This window comes from Maylandia zebra, linkage group LG16, assembly GCF_041146795.1.
Source record: "Maylandia zebra isolate NMK-2024a linkage group LG16, Mzebra_GT3a, whole genome shotgun sequence".
NCBI lineage: Eukaryota > Metazoa > Chordata > Actinopteri > Cichliformes > Cichlidae > Maylandia > Maylandia zebra.
The window spans coordinates 15,925,215-15,952,582 of record NC_135182.1 but is presented as its reverse complement, the minus strand read 5'-3'; the positions used below and the strand labels follow the sequence as shown (position 1 = coordinate 15,952,582).

Genomic DNA, 27,368 nt, shown 5'->3' with positions numbered 1-27,368 from the left:
AAGGTTCATCTTTTATCATACACTCTGTGGGCATAAGATGCTGCCAGACTTCCCAAGACACACTTTTAAACAAACCTTCCTTGCACGTATACACACGTTTAAAAAAAGAAAAGAAATCAGCAGGTATAACTCTCATGACTTATCGTTGTCTTAGAACTGCTCTGCAGACTGGAGCCTCTACTACCACAAATAAGTAACACTGAATGTTTCTCCCACTGAAAAACGCTACGTCCAGATGAACACTGAGTAACACTGATCAACACATGATATACACAACACTGTATCATCTGACATATTGTCACTTCTTTTGGTTATTTTGTCACATGAGGTCACTTTTTGAAGCCCATTTAAAGCTTGTGAACCTTCACCTGTCACCAATCCACTGGAATACACCTTACATCCATCAACTTATCACATTCTTGGATTCTGGTTATGACCGAGCAATCTTTCATGGTTCTCTGCCTCAGGCATGTTCTCATTAGCATACTTCATGCTGAGGCCCGCTGACATCCCCATTGCAGCTGACGCTATTTTGGTTGCATTTATGGTTAGCTGTGATTTGCTCCAAACAAGAAAGTGATCCTGCTTTTAAATGTCCTGCCGACTTCCTCCCTGTGAGGGCGACCTTATACCACCAGGATAAAACGATGACGAGGCATGAGCTGGTACAGGCCGCACAAGACTTACCAACAAGACTTTTAATGAGGCGAGCAAACTCCAATATAGTGTGCTCTTCTGGGTTTCCCTGAAAAACAAATTAATCCATTACATCAGAGTCAGCAAGTGTCAGACACACAGAATCAATTTGCCTTTCAATTTATGAAACGCAGCCACATATTATGAACTCACCAGATTGACTGGACTGCTGATGTTGCTGTTCATCAGCAAGACAAGGCCATTCACCAGATCACTGGAAAACACAGACAGGAGCACGCTCTATTTTTAATATGAAGGACACTTTATGAACATGCACAGATTTCTTTAATCAGAACACCGTGTATACTCCACGTGGCATCTATGCAAGTGTATCAGCATACCCTGACTGACACTTGTTTCACTCTCACTCTCCCTAACACACACACACACACACACACACACACACACACAGAGATAAGACTGTCCAACTCTGGAAAAGTTAAATAAGAATTTAGCAGGTTAACAATCTGATATCAAAAATAAACACAGGGACAGTTAAGGGAACTTAATTGTGATTTTTGTTTCTATTACATTTAATAATATGTTATATTTAATTAACTCTGATGGAGCAGCTGTGTGATGGCCGTATTCAGGATGTACCCTGCCTCTTAAACAGCTGAGCTGGATAAGCAGTTAAGAAAATCTACGATGAAATAGACAAAGCAGCATGTTTGAACCTCACCCCAGATCTCAACTTATTCTAACGAGATACACAAAGTTTATTTGTCCACTTCCCGAACTGAGGCACAATTCATACCAACAGCCAAAGAGGAGTCCTAGACCTGCGCCGGCAGAAACTTGATGTGAACTTCTTCACACCAATGAATCTTTTAGTGCTGCTCCCCAAATTGTTCATTATTTATTACATTATTTATAAATAATTCTGCAAATTTTCTTTATAACTTCAACCATATTTATTACGGCTTTTCACCCAATGTTTCTTCCTTTGAAAAATCTAAAACTTGAGTTCATTCCTTTTCTCATCATATTACTTTATTTATTGACACAGTTACCGTTTACATAAACACTTTATGGTACATTTGCTGTTAATTTCCAAGGATTTACTTTCACTTAGAAATCCAACTATTTGTTTTCCTTTTGATCACTCACAAAGAAACTTCAATGCAAAATTGAATGCATGAATGAATGCTGTTTGTAAATTCTGTAAAAACTTTTAATAGAACATTTTAGAACTGAAATCATGAAATTCTCCAGTGTGCATCTTTAATTGCTTGGTGTGAAAGTTTAGATCTGATTAGCTTTAGGTGTTAGTTATGAAATAGATTTTTTTCTGGAGGGTCAACTTCAAGAAAAGCTACCCAAAGACTGTTTACACAACACGAAAGTCATACAGGGCATCAGGTAAATGCTACGATCAGATACGAGAGCTTCAAATGCTCTGTGCCTCTGATCCCTGTTGCTCAGTCTGACGAAATGAAACCAGTAAATACTCTTTGAACTTACACCACGCTTCTTTACTTTATATTAAAATCTACAAAAGTGTAAAACTCTACCCACAAACATATCTTTCATACAGTTTAATGCCACCATGAACAAAAGCCTCACTCTGGTTTACATTGGCATATGTGTGTGTACAGAGACTGCTTAATATTTCATATTAAAAGTTATTTGTCATTATTAGTATTTTTTTGTTATAGTATTTGAAACAGGTGACACACAATACTGTGCAAAAGTCTTGAGCCACACCTCATTTCATTTATAAAGAAATGTTCAGTAAAGAATAACCAAATATAAATGGAAATAGAGTAGATAAGGTAAAAAAACAAAAAAAAAAACAAAACAGGGTTTTTACATTACTAACAAGTCATAATATTTGGTATTAACTAATTAATTTAACATAGTCTAAACTCTCTTTGATGGCTTTCTTTAATTTCTTTATGTAGTCTTCAGGAATAGTTCTCCAGGCAGCTTCAAGGACATTCAAAGCTCTTCTTTGAATGTTGGCTGCCTTTTGCTCTGTTCTCCGCTTCAATAATGTCGAGGTTGGATCTTTGGGGAGGCTAATCCACGACTGACAGCCTTGGGCTACCCTGGCGAGATTTGAAAACGGGGTTTTCGTCTGAAAATGCTTTTACTGCATTATCAGTGTGTTTCGAGTCATGCTGAAAAATGAAGGTGTTGCCAATCAGCAGCTTTTTAGGTGGTATGAATGGTGTCTCAAAATCTGACTGTACTTCTCAGACTTCAAACACCACTGGCTGAAATGAGTCTCCACTGTGTTTTACAGATGGCTGTACACACTCACTGTTGACCTCTTCCAAACATACACAAGATTTACAGTGGCAACGATCGTGTGTCAGGCCTCTGCTAGACTTTTTCTGGTCTCTTAAAAACTTGACTTTCAGATACTGTTCGTTTGTTGTAGATAGTTTACTTTAGGCCTGCCACTTGACATATTTCGACAAGCAGTGTATTCGTAATATATTTGAGGAAACTGAATAAGTTTTCAGCTAAAAGCTCTTGTAAAAATACTATTTTATGAATGTCAAACTATGTTATCTTTATTATTATTTTTCGTAGACTCAACTAAAGAAATGCAAATTATGTGACCATAACAAAGTGCTTCAATATGCAATTTAAAATTATTTTTCTGCTAAGACACAGGATCATCCTTTGAATCAGGTGCCTTGTTATACATGATTGATTCATAGGTCAGTGCTGAGCGTCTTACTAAATAAAGCTGAAAATACAAGAACTGGACTGAAAACGAGTGAAAAAGCAACAAATGTCTAAAAAAAAAAACTTTGTATGATCTTCAGAAAGCCTTGAGAGCTATTGCTCAAGATTACTTCAAAAAATGGAAGGAAAGTTTGGCTCTTTGGAGCGAAAATAAAAATAAAAGGGGGTGTGGCTTAAGAGTTGTTTAAGATAATGAGACAATGGAGATCGATGAGAAAAATTGTGCATTTCAGGGATGAATATAATGGGTTTAATTTAGTAAACTTACCTTACATACTGAAAGGCTCTTGTCTGGGAGCCGGTACCGTAAACCTAGAAGAAGAAATAAAATAAACAGGCTATCCTTGAGTGATGAGCAAGCTGACATTGTAAAATGTCAAAGTCAAGGCCAAGGTTAGCATGTGTTACCCTGTGTAAATACCCTCAGAAGCAGAGTCCCCTTTGGACCTCTGGATGCATGTTATTCCCCTGCTCCCATTCCTTACATTTCTCTCTACTGCATCCATATTTGGTTTCAATGTAATGCTTTTAAACCACTTTTACGATGTCAAAGAAATTATGTTAAATAGGTCAGGATCTAGATTTGAAATAATAAAACCCCATCCTTTAATTTTCAGTTAAAGAAAATTATATGTAATATGAATATTAAACCATCTTCCATGTGGGACTAATCCAATGTGCTTTAAAATGATCCCGATGTGCCTCGATACTTGCAGCACATACAAATGAGGTGAAAGCCGAGCAAGTAAAAAACTTAAAATGCATACAGTGAGAGGTTCTCCTTGAAGAGCCTGAAGGATGAAGTTACTGACAACCCGTCCGTCGTTCATGTGCATACGGGAGCCGAACGTGTTGAAGATTCTTGCCACTCTCACCTCTACACCCTCCTGTAAGCAAAGGAGAACCGAGAACTTGTTAACTCTGAGGTGTCTGAATACTTTTTAAGGTACTTTTTCTCAATACTCAATCCTCACATACATAATCACCTCCACTTGTCAAAAATCAGTAAATAATCGAGGCCAAGTAGAGGATAGATACTCTGCTTGATCCCAGAGTGAGAAAGTTCTTCCTTATTTTAAATCCATGGACCTTCTTAAGTCACTCTAATGCACCACCACAAACTACTTCAGATGCTACGTGGAATCGTCTTTGGTCGTGTAATATGAATAAAAACATGAAAATTATGGAAATTGCTCTCTTGAAAATGTGGAACATGAAATTCAACAGGCACATCCTGCAAATATATTCAGTGTGGTGAGGATCAAGGACACAATGAGGACAACATGATGAAGAGGTCTCGAAAGGGCTGTGCGTGTGTGCTCATGTAACCCCGTCCCGTAAATAATGGTAAACTTCTACACACTCAGCAGGGTTACTTTTCCTCCACTACTCTCAGTCCATGCACCTCACCGAAGATGTTGGTGAAAACAGTCTAAGAGGAAATTAGTACACTTACGACAATAGACAATAAATAAGAACCATGAACAGAGTTGACAGGACTCTCAGGAATATGCCATTTTTAAGAAACGGTAGCCCTGGATATCTGTGATTCTATGTTCTGATCATGAGCCAGACTGACTAAATTTAAATTACTTGCAGCTACATTACCTGTGGGATACCTTTAGGAACACCACCCATAATATAACTTCTTGGATAAAAAGAAGAAAAAAATAAATATGAATAAATAAATATGAATAAATAAATATGAATCAAAGCACAGGATGCAATTCTAAAAACATAATAATTAGAGATTTATAAATATGTACCAATACGTGCCGAATTGCAGATGAAACACTGAATACTTGCCCCGTAGGATAAATCATTAGTGCCAGGATGAGGCTGTTCCACCATTAAACAGAGTGAAAAATGACTCCAGTGTACAGACGAAGAAGACTGACAAGTTCAGACAAAATACCTGGAACCTCTAAACTCTGACGTTGAAAAACCTGCAAATTAGCATTAAGCTAATGCGGTCTTAGACACACTGTGACTGCATAACTGCAAATATTCAAAGATCACTTAACCAGTGAACACAAAAGTCTTAATGTAAGCATTGGTATGCATGTAAGCTACAACTATATACACATACATCTATATAATCACCCTCTTCTATATAAATAAAAGAGTGTGATCAAAAAGTTCTGGGAATGGGGCCTATAAAAATGAAAAACACCTGATTTTAATTTGCCTAATCTCTGCAGATGAAAGAAAACATCAACTTGGGTTTCAAACTGACCTACATTTAGTAATGGATCATGACTGGTGTTAAGAGCTGGATCTCCAAGCTAAATCAAAGACACTTGAAAAGGTCAGAGTGTTCAAACCTAAAGGCGGTTCAAGCCCAGTGTCAAGCTGTTAATGCAGAGTTTTGTTTGGCCCCCTGAGGTGTCAGAGTAAGAAAATTCACAGAACTGTGCTGAGTGCCAGTGAGCCTGGAGACTATTTTCGGCACACCAACATAATTTTCTCTCTCAACCTGGACTGATCCAGATGAGACTCCATGCAAACTTGCCCACTTCATGAAAAAAGAAAATTTGATTAAGGGATTGCCATTTTTACACACCACAGGAGACCCAGCTTCAGGGGACATAGCTACATTTTTAGAGTGAACATAAAAAATATTAAAAAAAAAAAAAAAAATCAGACGCACTGAAAAGAGCCTGAGGTGCATGACAACATGATGCTAAACAGGAAACCCGCCAAATCTAAATTCGGCACAGTTTTCCATGTTTAAAAGGTCCATTTCCAGAACCTTTTAATCCCCCACTCCTCATATTTCATTCATATTTCATGCTGAACATTTTCTACAGGTTGTACACACTGCTTAGCCAGTCACTCAAAACTGGCAGGTTTCTACCTTCAAAAATATTTCAAGTGAAGCTCCAGCTGAATAATTTTATTCACTTTCATATGTTGAAGCATAAATCTGATAATATTGGGGAGGAGGACATATTGCACTCCATCATTTCTAACAGTCTCCAACTTTTCAGCATGATTTCAGATACTAATGAAGAAACAGGAAGTTGTGCTCCACTACAGGCTGTACAGTAGTATACAGTACTGTGCAAAAGTCTTGAGTCACACCTCATTTCTTTATATTTTGCTTCCAGGAAGTCTGAGTTTTGTTTCTTTTTTTTTTTTTAAATTGGTCTTGAGGTTTTGCAAAGTTTTTCTTTGGACACTGGCTGCTTTTTCACTCAATTTCAGTCCAGTTCTTGCACCTGACCATTTTCAGAGGAATTTCGTCTGTTAACCCTTAACCAAGGCATGAAGCAGTGTTGTCTATACACAACAGAGTACTCAGCAAAGAAAAAAATCAAATTGTATGTTTAGCCACTTTGTTACTAACAGCATGTTGCCTAAACCACACAAGGTGTTTCCTAAAGAACTATTAGCTGAAAACTTATCTCAACATGGTGTGCAGTGTGCCCTTAAAAATTTGATGAAACTGGACAAATTGAGGACAAAAGAAGAAGTGACACGCCCCAAATATAGCTGCAACGGATTAAAAGAAATTCATGTCCTAATAAACTGGGGAAAAATTTGCATCTGTCCCTTCAGTTAATCTGTAAAGCTGTAAAGACACCAAGGATAACTGAGAGAAAATGCTGAGATTACACAAGAACTGGACTAAAAATCTGTGTTTCTGTGACAAATCCAGATTTTTAGGTTTTTATTCAAATCACTGTCAATATGTACCAGAGGTCGTGAGGAGCGAGGTACAACAGTGACACTTCCTTAGACTTCCAACAGTGAGTATCTAACATGGTGGAGACTCTGTCATTCTGCAATTCATCCAGTGGAGTTTAAGTTTTTATCACACCTGATGGAAGTATGAACGCAGGAAAGTTTGGATTTTAATCCAATATCATCTGGAAAGCTTCTGATTGGCTGGGGTTGTTTTTTTAAGCATCACAACGATCCCAAACACCCTGCTGCTGGAGTAAAAACATAGTTGGATAGAAAAATCAGCCAGTGGAGCACAATCATAGTCTGACCTCCCCAGAACCCAGACTCCAACATTACTGAAGTAGTGTGGGATCATTTTGGCAGAGAACTGAACCAAAGCCAGAGAACTGAACCAAAGCCAGCCAACATCCAAAAAAGAGTGTTGAATGTCCTTAAAAAAAACTATTCTTCTAGAACATTCGAACTATTCCTGAAGACTACTTAAAGAAATTATCAGAAAATCTGCCTAAGAGAGTGTGTTAAAGAATAAATGTGGTCACACCAAATATTGACTTCCAAGTTTGTACAACTGTAAAAACTCTGTTTTTGCCCCATATATTTCCATGTATGGCTGCACGTTTCAATAAACTATTTCCCAATTTTCCTGACAAAAAACAAAGAAATGAGAAGTAGTTCAAGACTTGCACAGTACTGTCTTTATGTAAAACACATCAGGCACTTCCCATAAGGAAGTGGCTGTCTGTGCTTAATTTAAGAAACGTGTACTCCCTGCTGTTGAAAATCTGTGATGACACTTTAGCTTCTTTTCTCCTCACAGGTATTACAATGTAACACAGTTATGCATATGATCATTAATATAACAACCAAGTAAAGAGACATTTTAAGCATAATTTCATATTGTCCAATCAAATAACTTGATTGGAAAAAACTGTTCTGTAATTTTTGTACACACGCACCCTTTAATATTTCTTTATGGCGACAGGCAGGTAAGACATGCCTTTTCATCTGCTGCATAACCCACATTCATCACTTTTTAAATGTTAATGAGTTTTGATTACATGACCGGGCAATAGATGTTATGTGCGATATTCTCGTCCCGCAGCATAAACAGCTGACATTTGATTCTGAAAGCCAGCCGTTTCCAAGAATTCTCTCAGTAAGTGCGAAAAAAAAAATAATGAGGCTCTGAGGGGGGCGCGGGTGACGAGGCAGATAAATAAATAACACCTGCCTGAAGGAAAGGCAAGAGAAGTCAATCATATCTGATCATCAAAGGCTGTTGTCAATCAAGTCAATACCAATCCGTCTTAACATAACTGAAATCATGAAGACCTTTGCTGAATTTTTCATCATAAAACACAAGTCTCAACACAAGGTCGACATGCCTGATGGGAAGCTATCGCCTTAAAAACAGCCTCATAGCAAGACATGAAAAAAATATATTGCTAGAAACCTGTTTATCTTAGAAACCCTTTCACCACTTGCATGGATAGTTATTTCTAGTCCTCTCATCCAGAAAGTATTAAGTGTCTGTTTAAGTAGAAACATTCAATTATTGTACAGATTTTCATTTGTATTTAAATGTTTTTTAGACAATTGTAGGGTTTATTTTATAATAATTATCAAGAATAGATAATGTTATTGCACAGTAAATGTTAAATGATGAGGATACCTGCTTCATGTAGGCATAACACATAGTTTCCGCTACACGCTTCCCTTCATCGTAGCACGCTCGAGGACCGATCGGGTTCACGTGACCCCAGTAATCCTCATTTTGGGGGTGTACCTCTGGATCTGAAACAAAATTATTTCAGGAACAGATCAAGCAGTTTTCACATAATTTCAGCTCAGCTTTCTCCACACAGAAAAAATTGCTTGTTCACTGGTGCACACACAGACACGTCCATGTCTGCCTAGAAGATACAGCTGCATTTTACCACTTAGATGATAAGATGAAACATTTGCAATAAATAATTAAGGCCTGTAAGAACAGGCTGAATGACATACCTTCATTAGCATTCAGGGTAAAGCTCTCATTTGCCATTTCTGAATCTCACAGTAAACATGGTACAATACTTCAGCCTCACAATAAGCACAAATTTTAAGAAATCATTTGGATTTTTTAAACCTCTTCATCAATTATGACTCTCAAAATCTGATTAACTGTAGTTGCCGTGTGTGAATGAATATAACAGCGCACACATACACATAAGCTAACACCCAGGTTTGTTCAATCTTGTGCTCTTGCTGTGATTGAAACCCAAACTGCGTTTTAGTGAAAGATGCAGGATGGATCATAGGAATGAGCAGTAAATAACATCAGGTGTGCGAAAGGCTCACAAAGGCAGTGGAAAACAAAACCGGCTTCAGAAATCTTTCTTACCTCCATAAACCTCAGAGGTAGAAGCCAGCAGGAGTCTTGCGCCCACACGCTTGGCCAGGCCTAGGACACAAACAAAACAACAGTGTTATGGTAGGTTGAGCAGGTAACACTCTGAACCTCTGGGCAACCACTTTAGATCGTGAGGTGGCTGCACAAGTGATCTGGTGGGAGGCAACCTGTCTTCAAACAATGACAATACAACTGGAGAGTGTCTGGAATCATTCTCATAGAGCAGTACATTGGTCCTTTTTGTTATATTGGTATCCACGTATCATTTAATTTTCTGAGTTTGGGGATGACAAAGTTTCTTAGCCTTTTTAAAAATAATAATAATAGAATAGATTTCCATAACAATAACAAAGATGACTCTTGACTTGTTCAACAATGGTTTCTATTATATAAATGTTTCATGGTGGCTCCTTCAAAAATGACAGGACTATTAAGGATATACCTGCTATTCTGACTCAGTACTTATTATCTGACCAGCAGGAAAATGAAAAGGAAAAGTTATTTGGTTCTCTCAGAGCTGTACCACTGATGGAGTTTCAAAATGCATTTTACATCTGAAAGCTTAATCACTATTGTTAGCACACAAAAAAAGCCTCACCAGACTTCTCATGAAGGATCGAATAGGTCGCAGAATCATATATCCTTAAGTAATGAACCTAAGTTTGAATATTCTGACAGCACCCAGACAAAATAATATGACAGGCATTTTTTTCTGGAGCAGCTGGATAAAAAGCTGACAATTTAATGAGTGAGACTAATGGATCCTATTTCTTTCCCTTTACTTCTTCAGTCTGACTTGACAACAAAGACATTTTTTATACAGGTTTAACTGAAGACTGAAGAATATTTTACAATATTTTATTGTTAAACGGATGGAGAAATAAAAGAAAAAAAGGCTGCATCAATTCTGATTTACAGGCGATGCAATTAGTGAATCTTTTTAACCCTATCCTTGAGTTATCCTTGAGTACTGAGTTTACTTACCAAGCATGTTAAGTGTGCCAATGGTGTTGGTCTTCAGTGTTTTGATGGGATTGTACATGTAGTTAGGAGGAGAGGCTGGAGATGCCAGGTGATAGATCTGGTCCACTGTGAAGAGCAGGGGAAACAATAATCAATAAATCAATCCTGTTTTCATAAAATCTGTATATGAGGATTTTTTCCTTACTTTTAAAGCCTTTATTGATAATCAATTTAGGAAGCTTGGGCTTTAAAAGAGCAGGAGAGGAGACTAAACTCAAAAAGCAAAAAACTCCTACATCACTTTGTCCTTGAGTTATCGCATTCACAAACTTGGGTGTCTGTGGGTGACTACAATAGCCCTTTAACCTTTTACGGCTGAGAGGTAAAAAGCTGTAATAATGCAGCAGATTCAAGCTGAAGGGCTTAAGAGTAACAGATATATGTGCTATATCATATTAGAACAATGGACTACAAACAACTATCTATACTTTGGGAGCTGCAGGTAAGTCTGAACTCCAAATACAACAAGTTTTAGCTCTGAAGAAATGCTTGGTTTAAAACAGTACTACTGCAAACCAGAACAGTTGTTCTTTGAGGCTTTCAAGGTTGAGTTGCAAATCTATATGTGTCAAACATTTTAAATGGAAGAAAACTGATTTTTAAAAGTGTTTAGAACAATATAAATAACATACGTAATCAGAAATTAGTAGGTCATGTTATTTGAGTTATTTCTATTATTTTTACCCCAAACTGCAAACGGCCAATGGGTAAACCAATATGTGGGATACTTCCATATTCACTGAGTCCCCCATGGCTTTCCCGGGAATCTTTGATTATACAAAGGCTTTGAGAATAAACCCCAGAGTCAGAGTCCTAAAAGCTGCACATTGGTTTTAAATGGAAACTCCTGGCACCAAACTGTAGCAACCTTTTCCTCCTTTGGATCCATCATTTGTGTGGAGAGAACACCTTGTTCTCCATATCCTTTCTTTAACTACACTAATTCAAATGTGTCAAATTAAAACTTTTCATAAAATGACAATGATCCTCAAAGTTATTTAATAAGCAATAAAAAAAAAAAACTTGAAATGCATTATGTGTACTTAGTCTGATCTTTGTGGTTATCCTTGTAAGTAGTCCTTACTGCCCTATAAGTCTTGAACAGGTACTTATCTGTCTCGTTCCCAGTCTCTAGCACTCCACAGCATTTTCCTGTTTTGTAGGCCACTCAAATCATTTCTTTTCAAGGCAAAGCCTATCAGCCACTGAAAGCATGACCTCCTCTTCCATGCCTTACTTTCAAAGCTTATTCCATCCCATCACCCAGTATTTTTAAGTCCATTGCAGTACCTTGTGTTCCTCTCAAAATTCCAAAGACACTGACGTCAGATCAGACTATTGCAAGCAACAGGAGATCTCTTTTGCTGTGCACATTTATTTTTAGAATACATTTTCAAGACTGTATATTAGCAATAACATTAAATGTCAATCAGACACGTTTGGTTGATCTCTTCCATATGAAATGTGTTCATCATTAGCACTCTCCATGCGTATGGTACTTTAATGGGGAAATTTTTTCACACCAAACTGCAGTGATGTCTTTAAGACATTATCAGGCAGAAAAACCAATTGCTATGCTGGAACAAAATACTAAGTATGTCCTTTCTGCAGCAGACACGTTGGCTGCTATTACCTCAGCCGTCAATCCTCCCTGCCGTTAACAATCCCACCTCTGCCCATTCTCGTCCACCTATGTAGACATCAAGTCTAACAGAGTGTTAGGCTGCTTTTGACAGATGGTATACCAAAGCAAACAAACGATGTCAACACACTTGGATTGACTGAGAATATCAAGGCACTCAGCACCCTGGAACAATTCTAAGCATGTACTGGGAATTTAAAGATAGACTGGAAGAAAAAGTGATAAATAGAGAAACTCAAATACTCTGGCATCAAAACAGAAAACCAAAGCTTTTCCATCCTGACAGGCACCTACAGATCTTGACCACTCTGAGGAGTCAGATCGTGATAGAAAGTGCATCAAACATGCCGTACCGCTACTGATCACTCCAATCCGTGCAGATAGCTTCTATTGATAACTATTGATGGACGCTTTTGTTTTTGTATCCCATTTTCAATTCACATAACCCCTAAAATGCCATTCTTAAAAATAACCACATCCAGGAAATGCTAACCTGATAGTTTGTATATTTTTGTATGACACTACAAAGCATGAATGTTTTGAGTTACATAGGTTTAATTGAGCTTCTCCAGCATTAAACTTTTAAAATGTAAATGCAGTTAGAATTACAACACTGTCGGACGACCCTGTGATAAGTCATCACCGTGGACACCAAAGTACTGTATGTTTCTTAAAATTACTCTTTTTTTTTTTTTTTTTATCCTTTTGGGTGTTGGAGTGGTGTAACCTCTACTCAGAACAGCATTAAAGATGACCTATTTTTGTAGCTTCCAGCTCTACATTCTTATTCTGGGACTCCGGTAGAGTAGTTTTGCATGTCAACTGTTATACTGGCCCTCTGTGCAACACCATCAGTTTATGCTCCATCTGAAACAAGCCCTTTTAGCCCCCCTGTCTCTTTTGCCCTCCTCCATGCAAGCTGACTTTCTTATTTCTGGCTCGCTCAGGTTGGACTTCAGCCACCACCTAACTAAAAAATGAATTTAAAAACAACATGTTCCTCATTCTAAAGCTTCACATTTTGAGGCAAACACAGCCACTTCAATACTCTTTCCACCTGCAGGTAGAACCCGAACTTTTAGCATTTCTTAAAAAATAAACAACTTTACTGTCTAACAGAAAAAGCATTTTGTGATCAACCAGCAAAGCGTGCAGAGTTTTAATAAGCATGCTCATGATGTCCACGTCAAAGTGGGCATGAGCAGGTGGATGACTGTGTTAAAATCATGTTAAAATCCTAGCTTTTAGCTCAGGATGAAGTCTGAGTTTTTAACTTAGAGTGTACATAAGCCTGCATCATCATTTGAATGCCTGGCTTCATCAAGCACTGTGCTACTTTATGCTGAAGACATAGAGCACTTATATCTCAGTGAGCTGTTCACAAGGCAGTGATGTAATATTCGTTTTCTAAGGGGTGTTATTCAATACGGCTTTAGTAAACAGAGCGTATTTTCTTATTTCAGATATACTGAGTGGAATCAAACACATTTGACTAAATGGAAAATAACTTGAGATAGCAGCATTGTGGATTATACCTCTTGTTTCAACCAACAGGCAGACAGTAGAAATAAGTAGAAAAGGTCATTACCTACCACTTTCACTTTTTCACTCACCTTCAATGTAGAGAGGCTCTACCACATCGTGATTGATGAGTTCAAAGTTTTCATGACCAATCCAGTGCTCCACGTTCCTCTTTCTTCCTGTGAAAAAGTTGTCCACCACAGTCACCTCATGGCCATCCATCATCAATTTGTCAGTCAGATGGGAACCCACAAAACCAGCTCCTCCAGTTATCTAATAGCAAACACACAGTGGTGGATATGTTTGCAATGTCAGGGTATGCGGAGTCTTCTTAAGTGTATATTACGTTACAAAGCAATGAAATGCAGCCTGTGAGCAAACAGTACCTTCAACATAGCATGCATGCAAATCCACAGCTGTATTACACTAGCTACAAGTGCTCCACCGTTTTAAAATACAATTAAACATGCTACGCAAGCCAGCAGGATTCATTATCTCCCATTAAATGAATATTGCCAGTCTTACACAAATCTGTGGAGAGGTTTTGTGCCATTGTTTCACAGATTATTGTGATATTGTATCATAATATAATAGGCTAATAGCTGAAACGTCAAGACTGGGCCAAGAAACATCTCAAGACTGGTTTTTCTAAGGTTTTATGGACTGATGAAATGAGAGTGAGTCTTGATGGGCCAGATGGATGGGCCCGTGGCTGGATTGGTAAAGGGCAGAGAGCTCCAGTCTGACTCAGACGCCAGCAAGGTGGAGGTGGAGTACTGGTTTGGGCTGGTATCATCAAAGATGAGCTTGTGGGGCCTTTTCGGGTTGAGGATGGAGTCAAGCTCAACTCCCAGTCCTACTGCCAGTTTCTGGAAGACACCTTCTTCAAGCAGTGGTACAGGAAGAAGTCTGCATCCTTCAAGAAAAACATGATTTTCATGCAGGACAATGCTCCATCACACGCGTCCAAGTACTCCACAGCGTGGCTGGCAAGAAAGGGTATAAAAGAAGAAAAACTAATGACATGGCCTCCTTGTTCACCTGATCTGAACCCCATTGAGAACCTGTGGTCCATCATCAAATGTGAGATTTACAAGGAGGGAAAACAGTACACCTCTCTGAACAGTGTCTGGGAGGCTGTGGTTGCTGCTGCACGCAATGTTGATGGTGAACAGATCAAAACACTGACAGAATCCATGGATGGCAGGCTTTTGAGTGTCCTTGCAAAGAAAGGTGGCTATATTGGTCGCTGATTTGTTTTTGTTTTGTTTTTGAATGTCAGAAATGTATATTTGTGAATGTGGAGATGTTATATTGGTTTCACTGGTAAAAATCAATAATTGAAATGGGTATATATTTGTTTTTTGTTAAGTTGCCTAATAATTATGCACAGTAATAGTCACCTGCACGCACAGATATCCCCCTAAAATAGCTAAAACTAAAAACAAACTAAAAACTACTTCCAAAAACATTCAGCTTTGATATTAATGAGTTTTTTGGGTTCATTGAGAACATGGTTGTTGTTCAATAATAAAATTATTCCTCAAAAATACAACTTGCCTAATAATTCTGCACTCCCTGTAGAAGAAAAAACTAGAAGACGTTAACTTTAAAACCAAGTCGTTTGCATGCATTCCTGTGCAATCAATCAATAGTTGCGTATACAAACTTGAATATATATATATAGTGCCATCCATAAATGTCACTCGTCACCCATATCCAGCTTTAATATAAAGGCACCCACCTCCATGTTTCACGGCCAACACTTTGCAGTTGCTGGTGTCCCCAAGCTGTTTAATCTCTTTCACTTTTTCCTTCTTACTCATAATACATAGAGGCTGATATCTTTCAGTGTGTTTCACACCTTGTATGCAGTCACTAAAGTAACTGCCGCACAGTTAATACTCGTGCGAAGTCAGACACACGATCATCCATTTTCCAACAGTACGCCTCTTAATCAATGCAGCATTTGTGTTTCAACTCATGTTCATTGCACTACTTATACTCTTGTGACCTCTTCAATCTTTATGAAAGCTTACTTTCTGTTTTTTATGCTTGCAGTGTCTTTCTAACCTTTCTAACACTTTATCTGCTAAATCATTAATGATTCTACTACACTGAATAAAATACTAAAGGGTTAACTTATTGATTCTTTACTCCACTCCAAGTATGGTCGTTTACTGCTGCTGCTGTCTATTATATCACACAAACAGTAATAGTATATAATTTTTACTTAGGAGTGGATCAGAATGGGAAGCCTCGGCTCCATCATTGATAGCTTTATGATTCCACTCTGCCCATAAACACTCAAGAGTTTCCACCTCAGGATAAGTGGGCTCAGAGTTAAGGGTTACATTCAGAGCTGGTCATTCATTTATAATGAAGACTATATTGTTGTTATCTACCTCACATTTTTATCAGATTGCACAGGGATATTCTCAGCAGGTTAACTGAATGCATGACCTGAATTATTGCCCGTTGTTGGAATAAGATGCATGTTGTGTTTCATTTTCTCATTACCAGTAGGCTCACATAATCCCTTAAAATGTTTATTTTGCACTGATGATATGTACATTTTTAAATTTGAAGTAACTATGCCATGTAGCCATGGCAGTAGACAATGCTTTGTATTCGTACATATTCATTTAGAAAATTAATGAAATTAAACTAATCTCAAATTTGGCCTCAATCTTGAGAAACTGGTTTTAGAACAACTGCTAGCGGTATTTAGTTACAACAGCAAGCTACACAGCACCAAAACTGCTTTTCTAAAGGTTACAAATAACTTATTCATGTCTTCAGACTTCAGACCAGGACAGACACATCTACGTCCTGGTGCTGCTTGACCTCAGTGCAGCTCCGACCAATATGGATTCAGTTGAACTGTTGATCACAATATAAACACATTTTTTTTATTTTAGTTTTGTGAAATCGTTTTTTGTCTGACTCACTTATTTTTATGTGTGTATGTCCAATCCAAGTATTTTGAGGCCACTGTTGTTAACATCTTTTATGTACAGTTACTAAAGTTACCAAATGGTTTTCATTGACCGTAAGAAAATAACAGAACTCTTCACTAACCCCCCCCCCCAACAAAAAAAAAACTGTGCCCACGTCACAACTTCCTGTTTGTTCCACTGCAGGATGGTGAGTAATTCAGAAGGTCCTTGGTTGCTACATTACTGCTCACAGTCTGACTCAAAGGAGGGCTAAAGAGCTAGATAATTAAGTACAGACTTCTTTTGAGAATATCTCGAGATGTTTCTGTGGTACACTGCCAACATTAATACTAGAGCTTATCCTTTTTTATCATATAAAAAATATAAAATTAAGCATAACGTAAAAATGAAAACTATGAATTAGCTTAAAGTTAATTTTTCATAATTGCTTGTGTGGTATCTGTATGTTTCAATGGTTTTCTGTCTGATGTTGTGTAGTTATAAATAAGCTGTATTTAGTTCGCACCATGTCACACAACACTACTGACCTTCTACTTCAGCACTAGGTCCAGCTCCACCCATTTGGCCCAATAGTGAGCACCACTTCAAGAATTAGGGTGGGCTATAGCTGCTGTAAAACTGCTATAAAGCAAGTGTTTTATAGGAAGCACTGATGGCCTTCGATCCAGGTCTGCTCTCTCAGACAGCACCTTAAGATTAGGGATGGGTACCGGTTCTGACATAAACGGTAGTAACCAGACTGAAAAGCAGCGCACATTTCGGTGCTTTTTTTTTTTTTTTTTTCCTGAGATGTCATACACTTTGGATTCTAGCCAATCATTTTACTTTTCCAAGGATAGTAGGCGGGCCCAGGTACACATGTTCTTTTAGAGCAGAGCTACAGATTAAAAGTGCCCAAGGCAAAGCGGTGAAAAGTCTGGCTGTACTTCACAGCAAAAGATGCAAACTCAGCAGCCTGCAACAAGTACTTTAAGGTGATACTGTCAAAGGAGGTAACACCTCGAATCTGATGAAACACCTGGCGACACATAGCGTTTTTTTAAAAGCCGAGAAATGCACCGTATTTGATAGCTTGCTGCAAGACCTCACACCGAGCACATCTACTGGGTGTGGTAGATCTCCATTAGCAAGTTAGCACAGATCGCCCCGTGCGTGGGGCTGGACGGTGCTTATCATTTTGCAGAAAAAAAGAGACTGCTAAAAATAAAAACATAAGAGGTTTTTGGACAAAGTTTGTGTTCTCCATTCTTTAAGCACCAGTAGAGCACCGTTTAAGCACCGGCACCATTTCAAAAGTACCGATTTGGCACCGGTATCGGATAAAACTTGAACGATACCCATCCCTACTTAAGATACACATTTCTGCAAGTTCTACTTCCCTCAGTTTGCTGTTAACATGGAGATAAGTCAGGCTTTGAGGAAAGCTTGTGCTTCTGTTGGCCGTTGCTTATGAAAGCTCAGGGTTATGTCATGGTTACTGAAAATACGATTTGCACTTGGATGTGTTACATACCAAAATTCTTTTACGATCCTTTTCTGACAGGAATTTCACCGGTGGGTATTTCTGAGAAAAACTGTAAGAGAGAACACAAAAACCTTTTGTAGAGAACATCTGGAGAAACAATCACATAAGCCCAAAGCAAAACAGAACAATCTAGGATCTTACTCTCAATCCAGGTCCTGTAATCTTATTAATAAACATCAATAAACTATATTTTATGGTTACCTTTGGTGTAGCTACAATTAAAAACAAAGATATGAGCTGGTTAATCATTTAGAGAAGTGTATTTATTTCAAGACTGCTTATGGGAATACAACACTGTTTCAAAAATAACCTCAACTTGATTATTAAAACTGGCCTTTAAATAACCACAACGCTGCACCACTAAGCCTGTGCTGTATGCATGATGAAACAAACGAACATTTTTCACAGAACATTCACATTTTTTGTGGAGGAATTATGCCCCACTCTTCTCCTTCAACAATGCTAAAGTTTATTGAGATTCGCTGGCATTCATTAATGCTCAACTCTTTGAAGGTCGCAGCAAAACATTTCAGTCAGGTTGAGTAAAGGACTTTGACCGGGCCATTGCAGCACCTTGATTCTTCTATTTTTTCATTTTAGCCTTTCTGTTGTAGATTTGCTGCTGTGCTCGGGATCACTTTAGTATCTCTGTAAATACAAGTCTGCGCATAAATTGTGTGTACGAACGTTTCACGCAAAATTCAGTGTTTAATCAATAATTTCACGTGTTTTACAAACACATTTTGTAGCACCTCTGACCAAACATATGAACAAATGAAGGCCTGGCTGTCGTAGGAAATTTTAAAATGAATGCGCTGCTACTACTCATAATAATTTTTACTATTGCCTTTTGGTTATTTATGGTTTTCCAAAACATCATGAACCAAAGAATATTTAGAATTACCATAAAAATCAAAAAGTATTCAATATTCCTTATCTATGACATCTTAAACAATCATATATTTCATTACAAAATTAGCTCACTCAAGGGGAAACAATATTCAGTACCTCCATTATTTTAGCTCAAGCTTTTATTCATTGATTTATTTAATTACTTTCTTTTAATACTGTTCACTCACAAGGAAACACTGTGAAAAGCAGCCCCTTTTTTTGGCTTGACAGCTAGTGTAAAGTGTTTGTGCTGATGTGCTGTGTTTGGGTTTTGTCAAACCTTACAGGCAAACATCTCCACTTTGAATTTACCAGAACGTCCACTCTTAGGAACACTGCAGCCTTTTAGTAACACACACCTGAATGCTCCATACCAGCAAACCCTGAGATCTTCTACTTTATAGAGGTGCTCACAGTTGCTGATGATCAAATAACTAAGGCCATTTGATTGGTGACACCTAATTGATATTTCCCCTCTTAAATCCTGTTAAAGCAGTAAGGGAGAACTGTTTTTCACAGGGCTTAGCTTTCAATGATCCACAGTCGCTCTTCAGGAGCACAAGGTAGATATAAAATGTGCTCCATTTAGAGGTTCTTGTTGCCCTCACACATGTTAAACTAGGGATAACGGGCTCATTTAAACACGTACCTTTGTATGTCAGTGTTATTAGCATTAAAGGTACTAAAGACAAATATGTATAATTAACACCTTCAAGCTGGATTACTGTACCCAGAGATGCTACCATAAAAACAATGCAAAATTAGGTTAATTAATTGATAGCCTGTGATGTAGAAATCTTCTTATCACAAGTAACAAATACCACCAGATGCAATTAATTAGCTGCTGTTGCATTCATTCTGTCTTCAACGTCTGTTAAAGAGAGATAAACCTTTTAAATAAGCACAGAATGTTAATCCATGTGCAAGTTATTCAGATGCAGCATTCTCAGTCTATAAGTGCCCTTTCAAATGAAAATTCAACAGTTTAAAGTAGGAAATGAAGGCATATATAACGCTGACCCTTAAACCTACTTATTAGTCCATTAAGCTTTCCTTCACACCGAGCTATGAGCAAATATTTTAAGATCTCAATGGAAACAAAAACAACAAAAAAACCAGATACAAACCTTTGTTCCAGGTCACGAATCTTTTCTTTGAGAGGAGCCACAACCTAAAGTGAGATAAAAAAGGGAGAAATGCATGAGCTGAATTAGCAATGCCCTTAAGTAAATAATAAATTAATCCTCCAGTGGTTCAATTTTACCACCGCAGCATGCTAATGTAAGTTTATCACTAAGTTCATGTTATTTTCATAACATTTGATTTAGTCAAGAGATGAAATCATGTGTATTCCTTGCAAAACGTGCAAATTTTTATGTTTACTGAATATTCCTGTCCTTTAGACCCAAACTAGTCCTATACAATACAAACAATTCAAAAAGCATAGTGATCCCTATGGACATTTGAAAATATTTTTCCTTTGGTACAGACAATTCAAAAAAGAAATTACACAAATACAAAAAATGATTAGTGCACAAACTTACACTTTAGAGAATTACAGATTAAAGCAGCAAGAAATGATAGATATTCCCAGAGAGAATTGAGTCAGGGCTGATGGAAACATTTCACTGTAGTTGAAGAGAAATGCGAGTCGAATTTCAAGATTAAAAGGATGGAAAAAGGATGAACTTCACAGACAGCAACTTTGTCAAATGTATCGTATATCCAATGATTTATAATAACCAAATGCTATAAACACGCTCGCTGCGGATTGTTTTAATATAATTGCCTATTTCACTGCAGGATTCTTCTCAAAAAACCTGACCTGTCAAATGTCAGAAATAGATTTTTTTTTATATCTAACAATTTTAAAGGACAGAAAACCAACATGACTATATTAACACTGCCTGTTTTGTCTGACCAACACTCTGAACCAGCAATTACAACTTCACTGTATGCACTGAACTCGAGAGAAACCAGAACAAAACTAATTTATAGTACCGTTGCATTAAAAATAACTATTCAATGAAGTCTTTGCCTATTACTCAAAACTCCCTGCAGCTACCTGCAGTGACAGTGTTTTCTACAGGTATAACTATATGACTGAACTAGAATCTACCCCTTGCATTTCTATGCCAACCACTCAACCTGTGGTTTGCATCCATTTGTGTGTTTAAATAAATACATGGAGTAAAGACTTTCAAAGTATTTAATAGTTGGGAACCACAGACCTTTTAAAAGGTCAAAAGATATTTTTGGGGCATTTACCAATTGGAAGGTCAGTGGTTCAATTCCCAGCCCTTCCAGGCAGCACGTTAAAGTGTCCCTGAGCAAAATACTAAACCCTAAACTGTCCCTGATGAATCACAGAAGCTTGTGTGTGACAGTTAGAATCTGCTTAAAAGGCACAGAACAGAGTATGTGTGCTTATGTGGTCAGGTGAAATGGCATGTAGTCTAAAATGCAACAGCCCATATTATAAAATACCCTCACCTTATTGTTTTATCCCATTAACACTGGTTTGTAATATTACCATAAGAGCAAATAAATCCTCAAGTCATCAACAAAACCACGTGTTGTGTGATCACAGTGACCTTGGCCAATGGCAAAAAAAGAAATCTAATCAGCCGCACCAAATGTAATCAATTTCCCTCCATATGTTCCTGCAATATCATTCCCACGAATGGGCCAAACATGAGCTCACAGTGACATCTGATCGTCAAATAAAAAGTATTCACTTTTGACTTCAACTATGAAAAAAAAATCCCCTGCTTTCAAGAGCAGTCATGTTAATGAGAGTGTGACGGTTGGACGAAGGTACAGACGGACAAGCCAAAAAAAAAAAAACGCAGCACCTCTGGGCACAGCTGTCGTGGCACTGAGGCATAAACAGGACTGAAGAGGTTTCAGGATGCACAAAGTGCAACAATCCTATTTTTAGCTAACAGGAGTAAAATCTCCTCACAATCTTTTATTGAATTCATTTAAGTGCTTTATGGCAGCAAGTCATTTCCCAGGTTCAGTGTATAAATAACAAGTCTGCTTGCACCTCATGTTATAATCACAGTGTGGATTTATACTTCAAACTTCAAACTGATTAAAAGGTTACCAGTAATATGATGGCTTTCACGGGATCGAAAACTCTAAGGTCAACATCATAACAGACTGCAATTATTTCAGTGACCATCTGCAATCTGTGAAAAGCACTCACTTTTAGTCAGTGTTAAGGGAATTATAATTGCTTTTACGAAGCTGGCTTTAAACAGTGTGTGTCCTCGTGTGCATCAAATTCAGTTTCGATTCAATTTGCTGGATGGAGCCAACAAAAATGAACTCCAAATAACTGTTTTCCTGAATAAAAACACAGATTTACATTCAAAAACTCTGAGTGATACACAGCAACTGAAAATTTCAATGCATGCAATGCTACACCAGCTTTATCATGTGACTCTATGATTAGTTCATTACCAGCCCCCTGAAGAACTTCAGGACATGTTGAGGAGGTAATTTAGCCATTTGAATCAGCTGTGTTTGATCAAGGACACATCTAAAACCTGCAGGACACCAGCACTCGAGGCCTGGAGTTGCTCCCCCCTGGATTAATGTAAATCGACAAATCTTCATTAACGGATATGTTACAGCAGATTTGCAGACTATCAACCAAACAACAATTATTTTACCTCTAATAATCTTGCCCTGATCTAAGTAACTATTGTGTACCAGACTGTGTCACAAAGTGAATACTCACATTAAACCTTAATGTAAAAGTAACAAAAAAATAACAAAAACAACTTTTTTCTAAGAGTCAAAACTCAGGAAATGTTTCATTACTTTAACAAGAAACAAAGAGCATCTATCTAGCTTTTTTATACTGAAATAGTAAAGAAAACTCTATACACATACTGCACGCAATAACCACCAAGTTGAAATGGTAAGCGTTTAATTATTATTTTGACGGGGGGTTATAAGTTAGTGCAGTATATTTAAGACCAAAGTCAAAACCAACAACTCAACCATTAAAAAAAAAAAACCTTAAAAAAGCTTCTAGTCTTTATTTAACATTTTTTTCAGACCTGTCACAGAATGATGAGGCGTAGACAAATGTAAACAGCAAAAATTAGCTGGTGAGTGTTTTTTTGTTTTGGTCTGCAGACCTGACTCCACGCATCTACGATCCTATTCGTCACCACTTGTACAAATATTTAAATCCATTTTCACTTTATGAAAAATCCCCTGCAGTTGGTCACACTTAACTATCCACCTGTGCTGCCTGTTCTAAATCCTAGAATTAGGAGTCGGCTCACAATTTGTCGCTCGCCTGAGAATAATAATTTCCCTCGGCTACAGAGCTTATTGCGCAGTAACTGCTGCAGCTGTTACTGATGACGACACTGTTAATTCACTCAACAAGAAGCAACCCTGCTGTGCACTATTTGTAGATCTGTCCAAGGCTTTTGATACTGTCAGCAACAGTCTTGTCACAGAATTTGCTCTTTGTGGGTTTTGATGTTTAATGCCTTAACAGATTTGAAATATATCTCCCAGGATTACGTCTAACAATAGTTTCACCCAAGTCACAAGAGGGCAGATAAAGATGTGCATGCAGATTTACTACTATTTACTCTTTACCAAAATTCAATACTTCAGAAAATAATTTATGATTAATGTTTCCAGTCTTATGCATGTACTAAATTACATTCAACAAAAACTGCAGTTACATGCTCTTCTCCACATCATTTACATTGCTTGGGCGACCCTTCCAGCCTTATAGAAAAACTGTCCTCGAAAGATAACACTGAATATTTTAACTGTGGCTATCTGCAAAAGTGCTGCTGGACGAGATCATTATAACACTTTTTATGGAGTTATATTGAAAGCTTTGATGATCCTTGGTGACAGAAGGCACCCTCATTTATATAACTTTATCACTTGCTCTAATAATAAAAAAAATAAATAAATAAAATTAAAAAAAAACAGGTCACAGAAAAACTAGAGCAAGAAACATAAACAATACAATCGTTGAACTAGGAACAGCTGGTTTCCAATAGCAATTTCCTGACAATAATTTGACAGCAAGCAGTACAAAAAGGCTGGAAAGTATGTGTCAATATATTATTCAGTCAACAGTTGTTCAGTTTTTAGCAGAGTATTGATAAGCTTCAAACAAAGAAATGTCATCCTAGAGGTTAAAAAACAAACAAACAAAGAAAAAACCAACCATCCACTTTACTCTTAAATTCATGGTAATCTGTGAGTCAAGAAAAAAAAAGTGAGTCAAAAAACAAGTAAAATTCTAAAGACTACGTTGAAAAGAAACTAACTGTGTTATAGGTCTTCCAAACTAAATAAAAAAATTCTAAACTTACAGTTTGGTAACAGAAAAAACTACAATACATGGTCAATGAAAAGTATATAAACAAATAATAAGAAAAGTGACTCCAACCATATGAAAAGCAGATTATTGAACAATTTTGACAAAAAGGTGACCTAATTTGGGGTGGTGGGTGTGTTTTTCAACAAAAAAACAAAACAAATCTCGGTCAGATTAATAAGGAAAGAAGTAAAAGCATGGATTGTCCCAACACGTACACCTTTGTGAGGGCGTATTCTAGTAAATTATTAATACAAATGTCAAATATGTCTGTGAAAAGGTGAAACAGTAGCTGATAACACAGAGCAGAGCTCCTTGGACCTGTGAATATAAAACAGATCAGTGTGGTGAGAACTGCTTTTTTGTTTCAAACTCACGTCTTCAATTTGTTGCTTGATCTTCATTTCTCCGATTTCTTGTATTGATCTATGAAGAGAGAGAGATACAAAGAAAAGGCCAAAGGACTTAATCAAGGACAAGGATATAACTACAAGTTTAAGCATGCTGTGACCTATAGGCAGCAACACACAACACATCACCTGTCTGTTCATTCAACCCTCTACATTCATTGTTTCTGCTTACTGTTAACTGATAGCGAAGCAGAACAGGGATGAGTGTTTCCGGCTAGCTCAAGAAGGTAATCAATTATAATAATGATTAAAAGGCAAGGGAAAAGTCCAGCTAAATGCAACTGATTAATACAATACAGAAATGTCTTACATGCTTTACCCAAATCACAGTAAATATTTTGTATAGCTTTATTTCATTACATGCACCTAAGTAGCTTAATGTTTTTATCAATTACCTTCTAAACTTAATTTGAATTTATTTGCATGTCTAGTAGTGACATGGCTTGTTTAACCCTTCATATTTACAGATCGACACAACAAACATTCAAATATTGATTTCAAATATTGCGATCAAATATATCGATGCATAAATAATCCCAGTGAGCCAAAAGCTCCGGCTTGAGACTGCTCTAAAAGCTCAGTTTCCAACATTTTTTCTACTTTTGCGTTGTGCTGATGTCAACTGAAGGGAAGTAGTATGCAAGTATTTTCTGTTTTGGTTGACACCACAACAACAGCCAAAAGGCAAAATGTTTGTTCTCACAACATCACAGATGACTAAACAACACAGCCCAATTTGAAGCCGGATTTTGGGCTAGGCTAATGCTCTCAGAGGGGGGGAGTCCCATCTGTAAATTACACTGCTGAAGAGCCAGAACCGCTAGATGTAAATAACATTATATCAATGAAATGTTTGTCTTGTATGGATAATCAGATCAAGCAGCTTATGACTATAGTCTGCTAGTAAGATTACAGAGAGCAGCTTTATAAGTCGTTTAAGCTGTTTTACAACAGCTAAAAAAAAATGTATGTAGAAAAGCAGTTAAAAGCAACAATGAGAGAGATGCAACACAGTCACTATTTTATGCACTTCTATATTTCCTGAGTGCAGAAGGCTTCCACTTCTGTTTGCATTTCAGACCATTTCTCTCAGGTATCTTTTAACAGGAATACAAATATTTTTTTCTGAACAGCAAGCACAATCCAGGAATAAAATACAGAGCTGGAAGCGAGCATAGCTGACTTCAAAGTCAGCCAGCATACCCACCATCTTTGAACAGGATTAACACATCTTACTACGCGCTGCTTTTTCACCATCGCTACCACACTGCAGCTGTTTCATTACAATTCAATCTACTCCTGACAGCTAAGTCTCCTCAGAACGCCAGGAGTAGAATGCCTTTTTTATATTACTCCTTTTATTTCATATCATACAAGGCGGTAGATTCATAACCGTAAATTCCTGTTGTTGTGCAGCAATAAGCATCTGTCATTATGGAGTAATGACACATTGTAGACTGATCTCCACAGACACTTGTCAGGACTGGTTAATTAAACAGATAAAACAGCACAAAACAGAAGAGCAGAATGGTCGTCTTCATGAGACGCCCTACTTCTGGCAAAAAATGAGACATTATAGAGATGAGTAAACATTATGCCAGCATTCGGGGAATGCTATCAATTCTGATTAGTGTTAAGTGCATCGTTGGAGATTTACATCGGCTATATTTTTTCCCACCCATTTGAAGTACAACAATTTGGCCACAACTACTAATACAAAAGCTTCCTCGGCATGTTTACAATTTGAAACAGAAAAAAGCTGGTATTTATGTTTATGAGTTTATTAAACACATCTACATAAATGTCTTGATGTCTCGCAGATTTTCTGCATTTTATGCTTCAAGCCCTTCATAGGGCTTGTTGAAATCAATCACATCTGTCAATAGCCTAATCACATTTAAAGTGTTGATAAAATTCTGGTGTGGCAAACCATGCAAAACATTGTACAGATAATCAAGTTAATGTGCCGAGTGAGGCTAATGTTAACAGTGCTACTGACAGCAGTCTTCTATCACTGAAGGTTAATTTTCACACAGCTGTGCAGCATGTGTTTACACATCAGTCCCATCGAGTGGTTACATGCCAGTTTACTCTGACTCAGTTTACATTCACCCATTCATTTTCTAAAACAACACAAAAGAAGGCTAGCTATACAACTTCCCATAACTGAGGGAGCACTGCTGACATCAGCGGAGACAAGGAAAAAAATCTAATTGTGTCTAAATGTGAATTCTCCTCACTTTAATTTGATCCAAATGGAAGAAAAGTATTAGTATTGAGTAGGGCTGCAACAAACGATTATTTTGATAGCTTACAGCTTGAAGTGTTTAAGGTATTTGCTAACTAAAAATAAAGACAAGATGATTGTTTATTAAACTTTTAATGAAATTTGCAGATGTCTCAGTGGAGTTTAATAAACTTGGCCGTCTGTTCTATGTAAAATATAACAGGACACTGGAGTAAATTCTCTACCATTTCACACTTCTGTTTAATCAGTTCTGTTTGACATTTATTCAGCTGTGTAAAAACGATAACTTTAATCTCAGC

The 27,368-nt window shown here is 37.4% G+C and overlaps 1 protein-coding gene across 1 annotated transcript in view; it reads right to left on the bottom strand.

Moving 5' to 3' along the window:
* uxs1 (UDP-glucuronate decarboxylase 1) overlaps positions 1-27,368 on the bottom strand; it is a 34,794-nt gene that overhangs the window by 2,707 nt on the left and 4,719 nt on the right. Inside the window, exons 3-13 of the mRNA XM_004551288.6 lie at positions 24,789-24,837; positions 20,168-20,211; positions 18,138-18,198; positions 13,757-13,937; positions 10,463-10,567; positions 9,470-9,529; positions 8,759-8,880; positions 4,164-4,283; positions 3,665-3,708; positions 850-910; positions 688-745 (exon numbers count right to left, since the gene is read on the bottom strand). Coding sequence (XP_004551345.1) covers positions 688-745; positions 850-910; positions 3,665-3,708; positions 4,164-4,283; positions 8,759-8,880; positions 9,470-9,529; positions 10,463-10,567; positions 13,757-13,937; positions 18,138-18,198; positions 20,168-20,211; positions 24,789-24,837 — 905 coding nt within the window. The remainder of the gene's footprint in view (positions 1-687; positions 746-849; positions 911-3,664; positions 3,709-4,163; positions 4,284-8,758; positions 8,881-9,469; positions 9,530-10,462; positions 10,568-13,756; positions 13,938-18,137; positions 18,199-20,167; positions 20,212-24,788; positions 24,838-27,368) is intronic.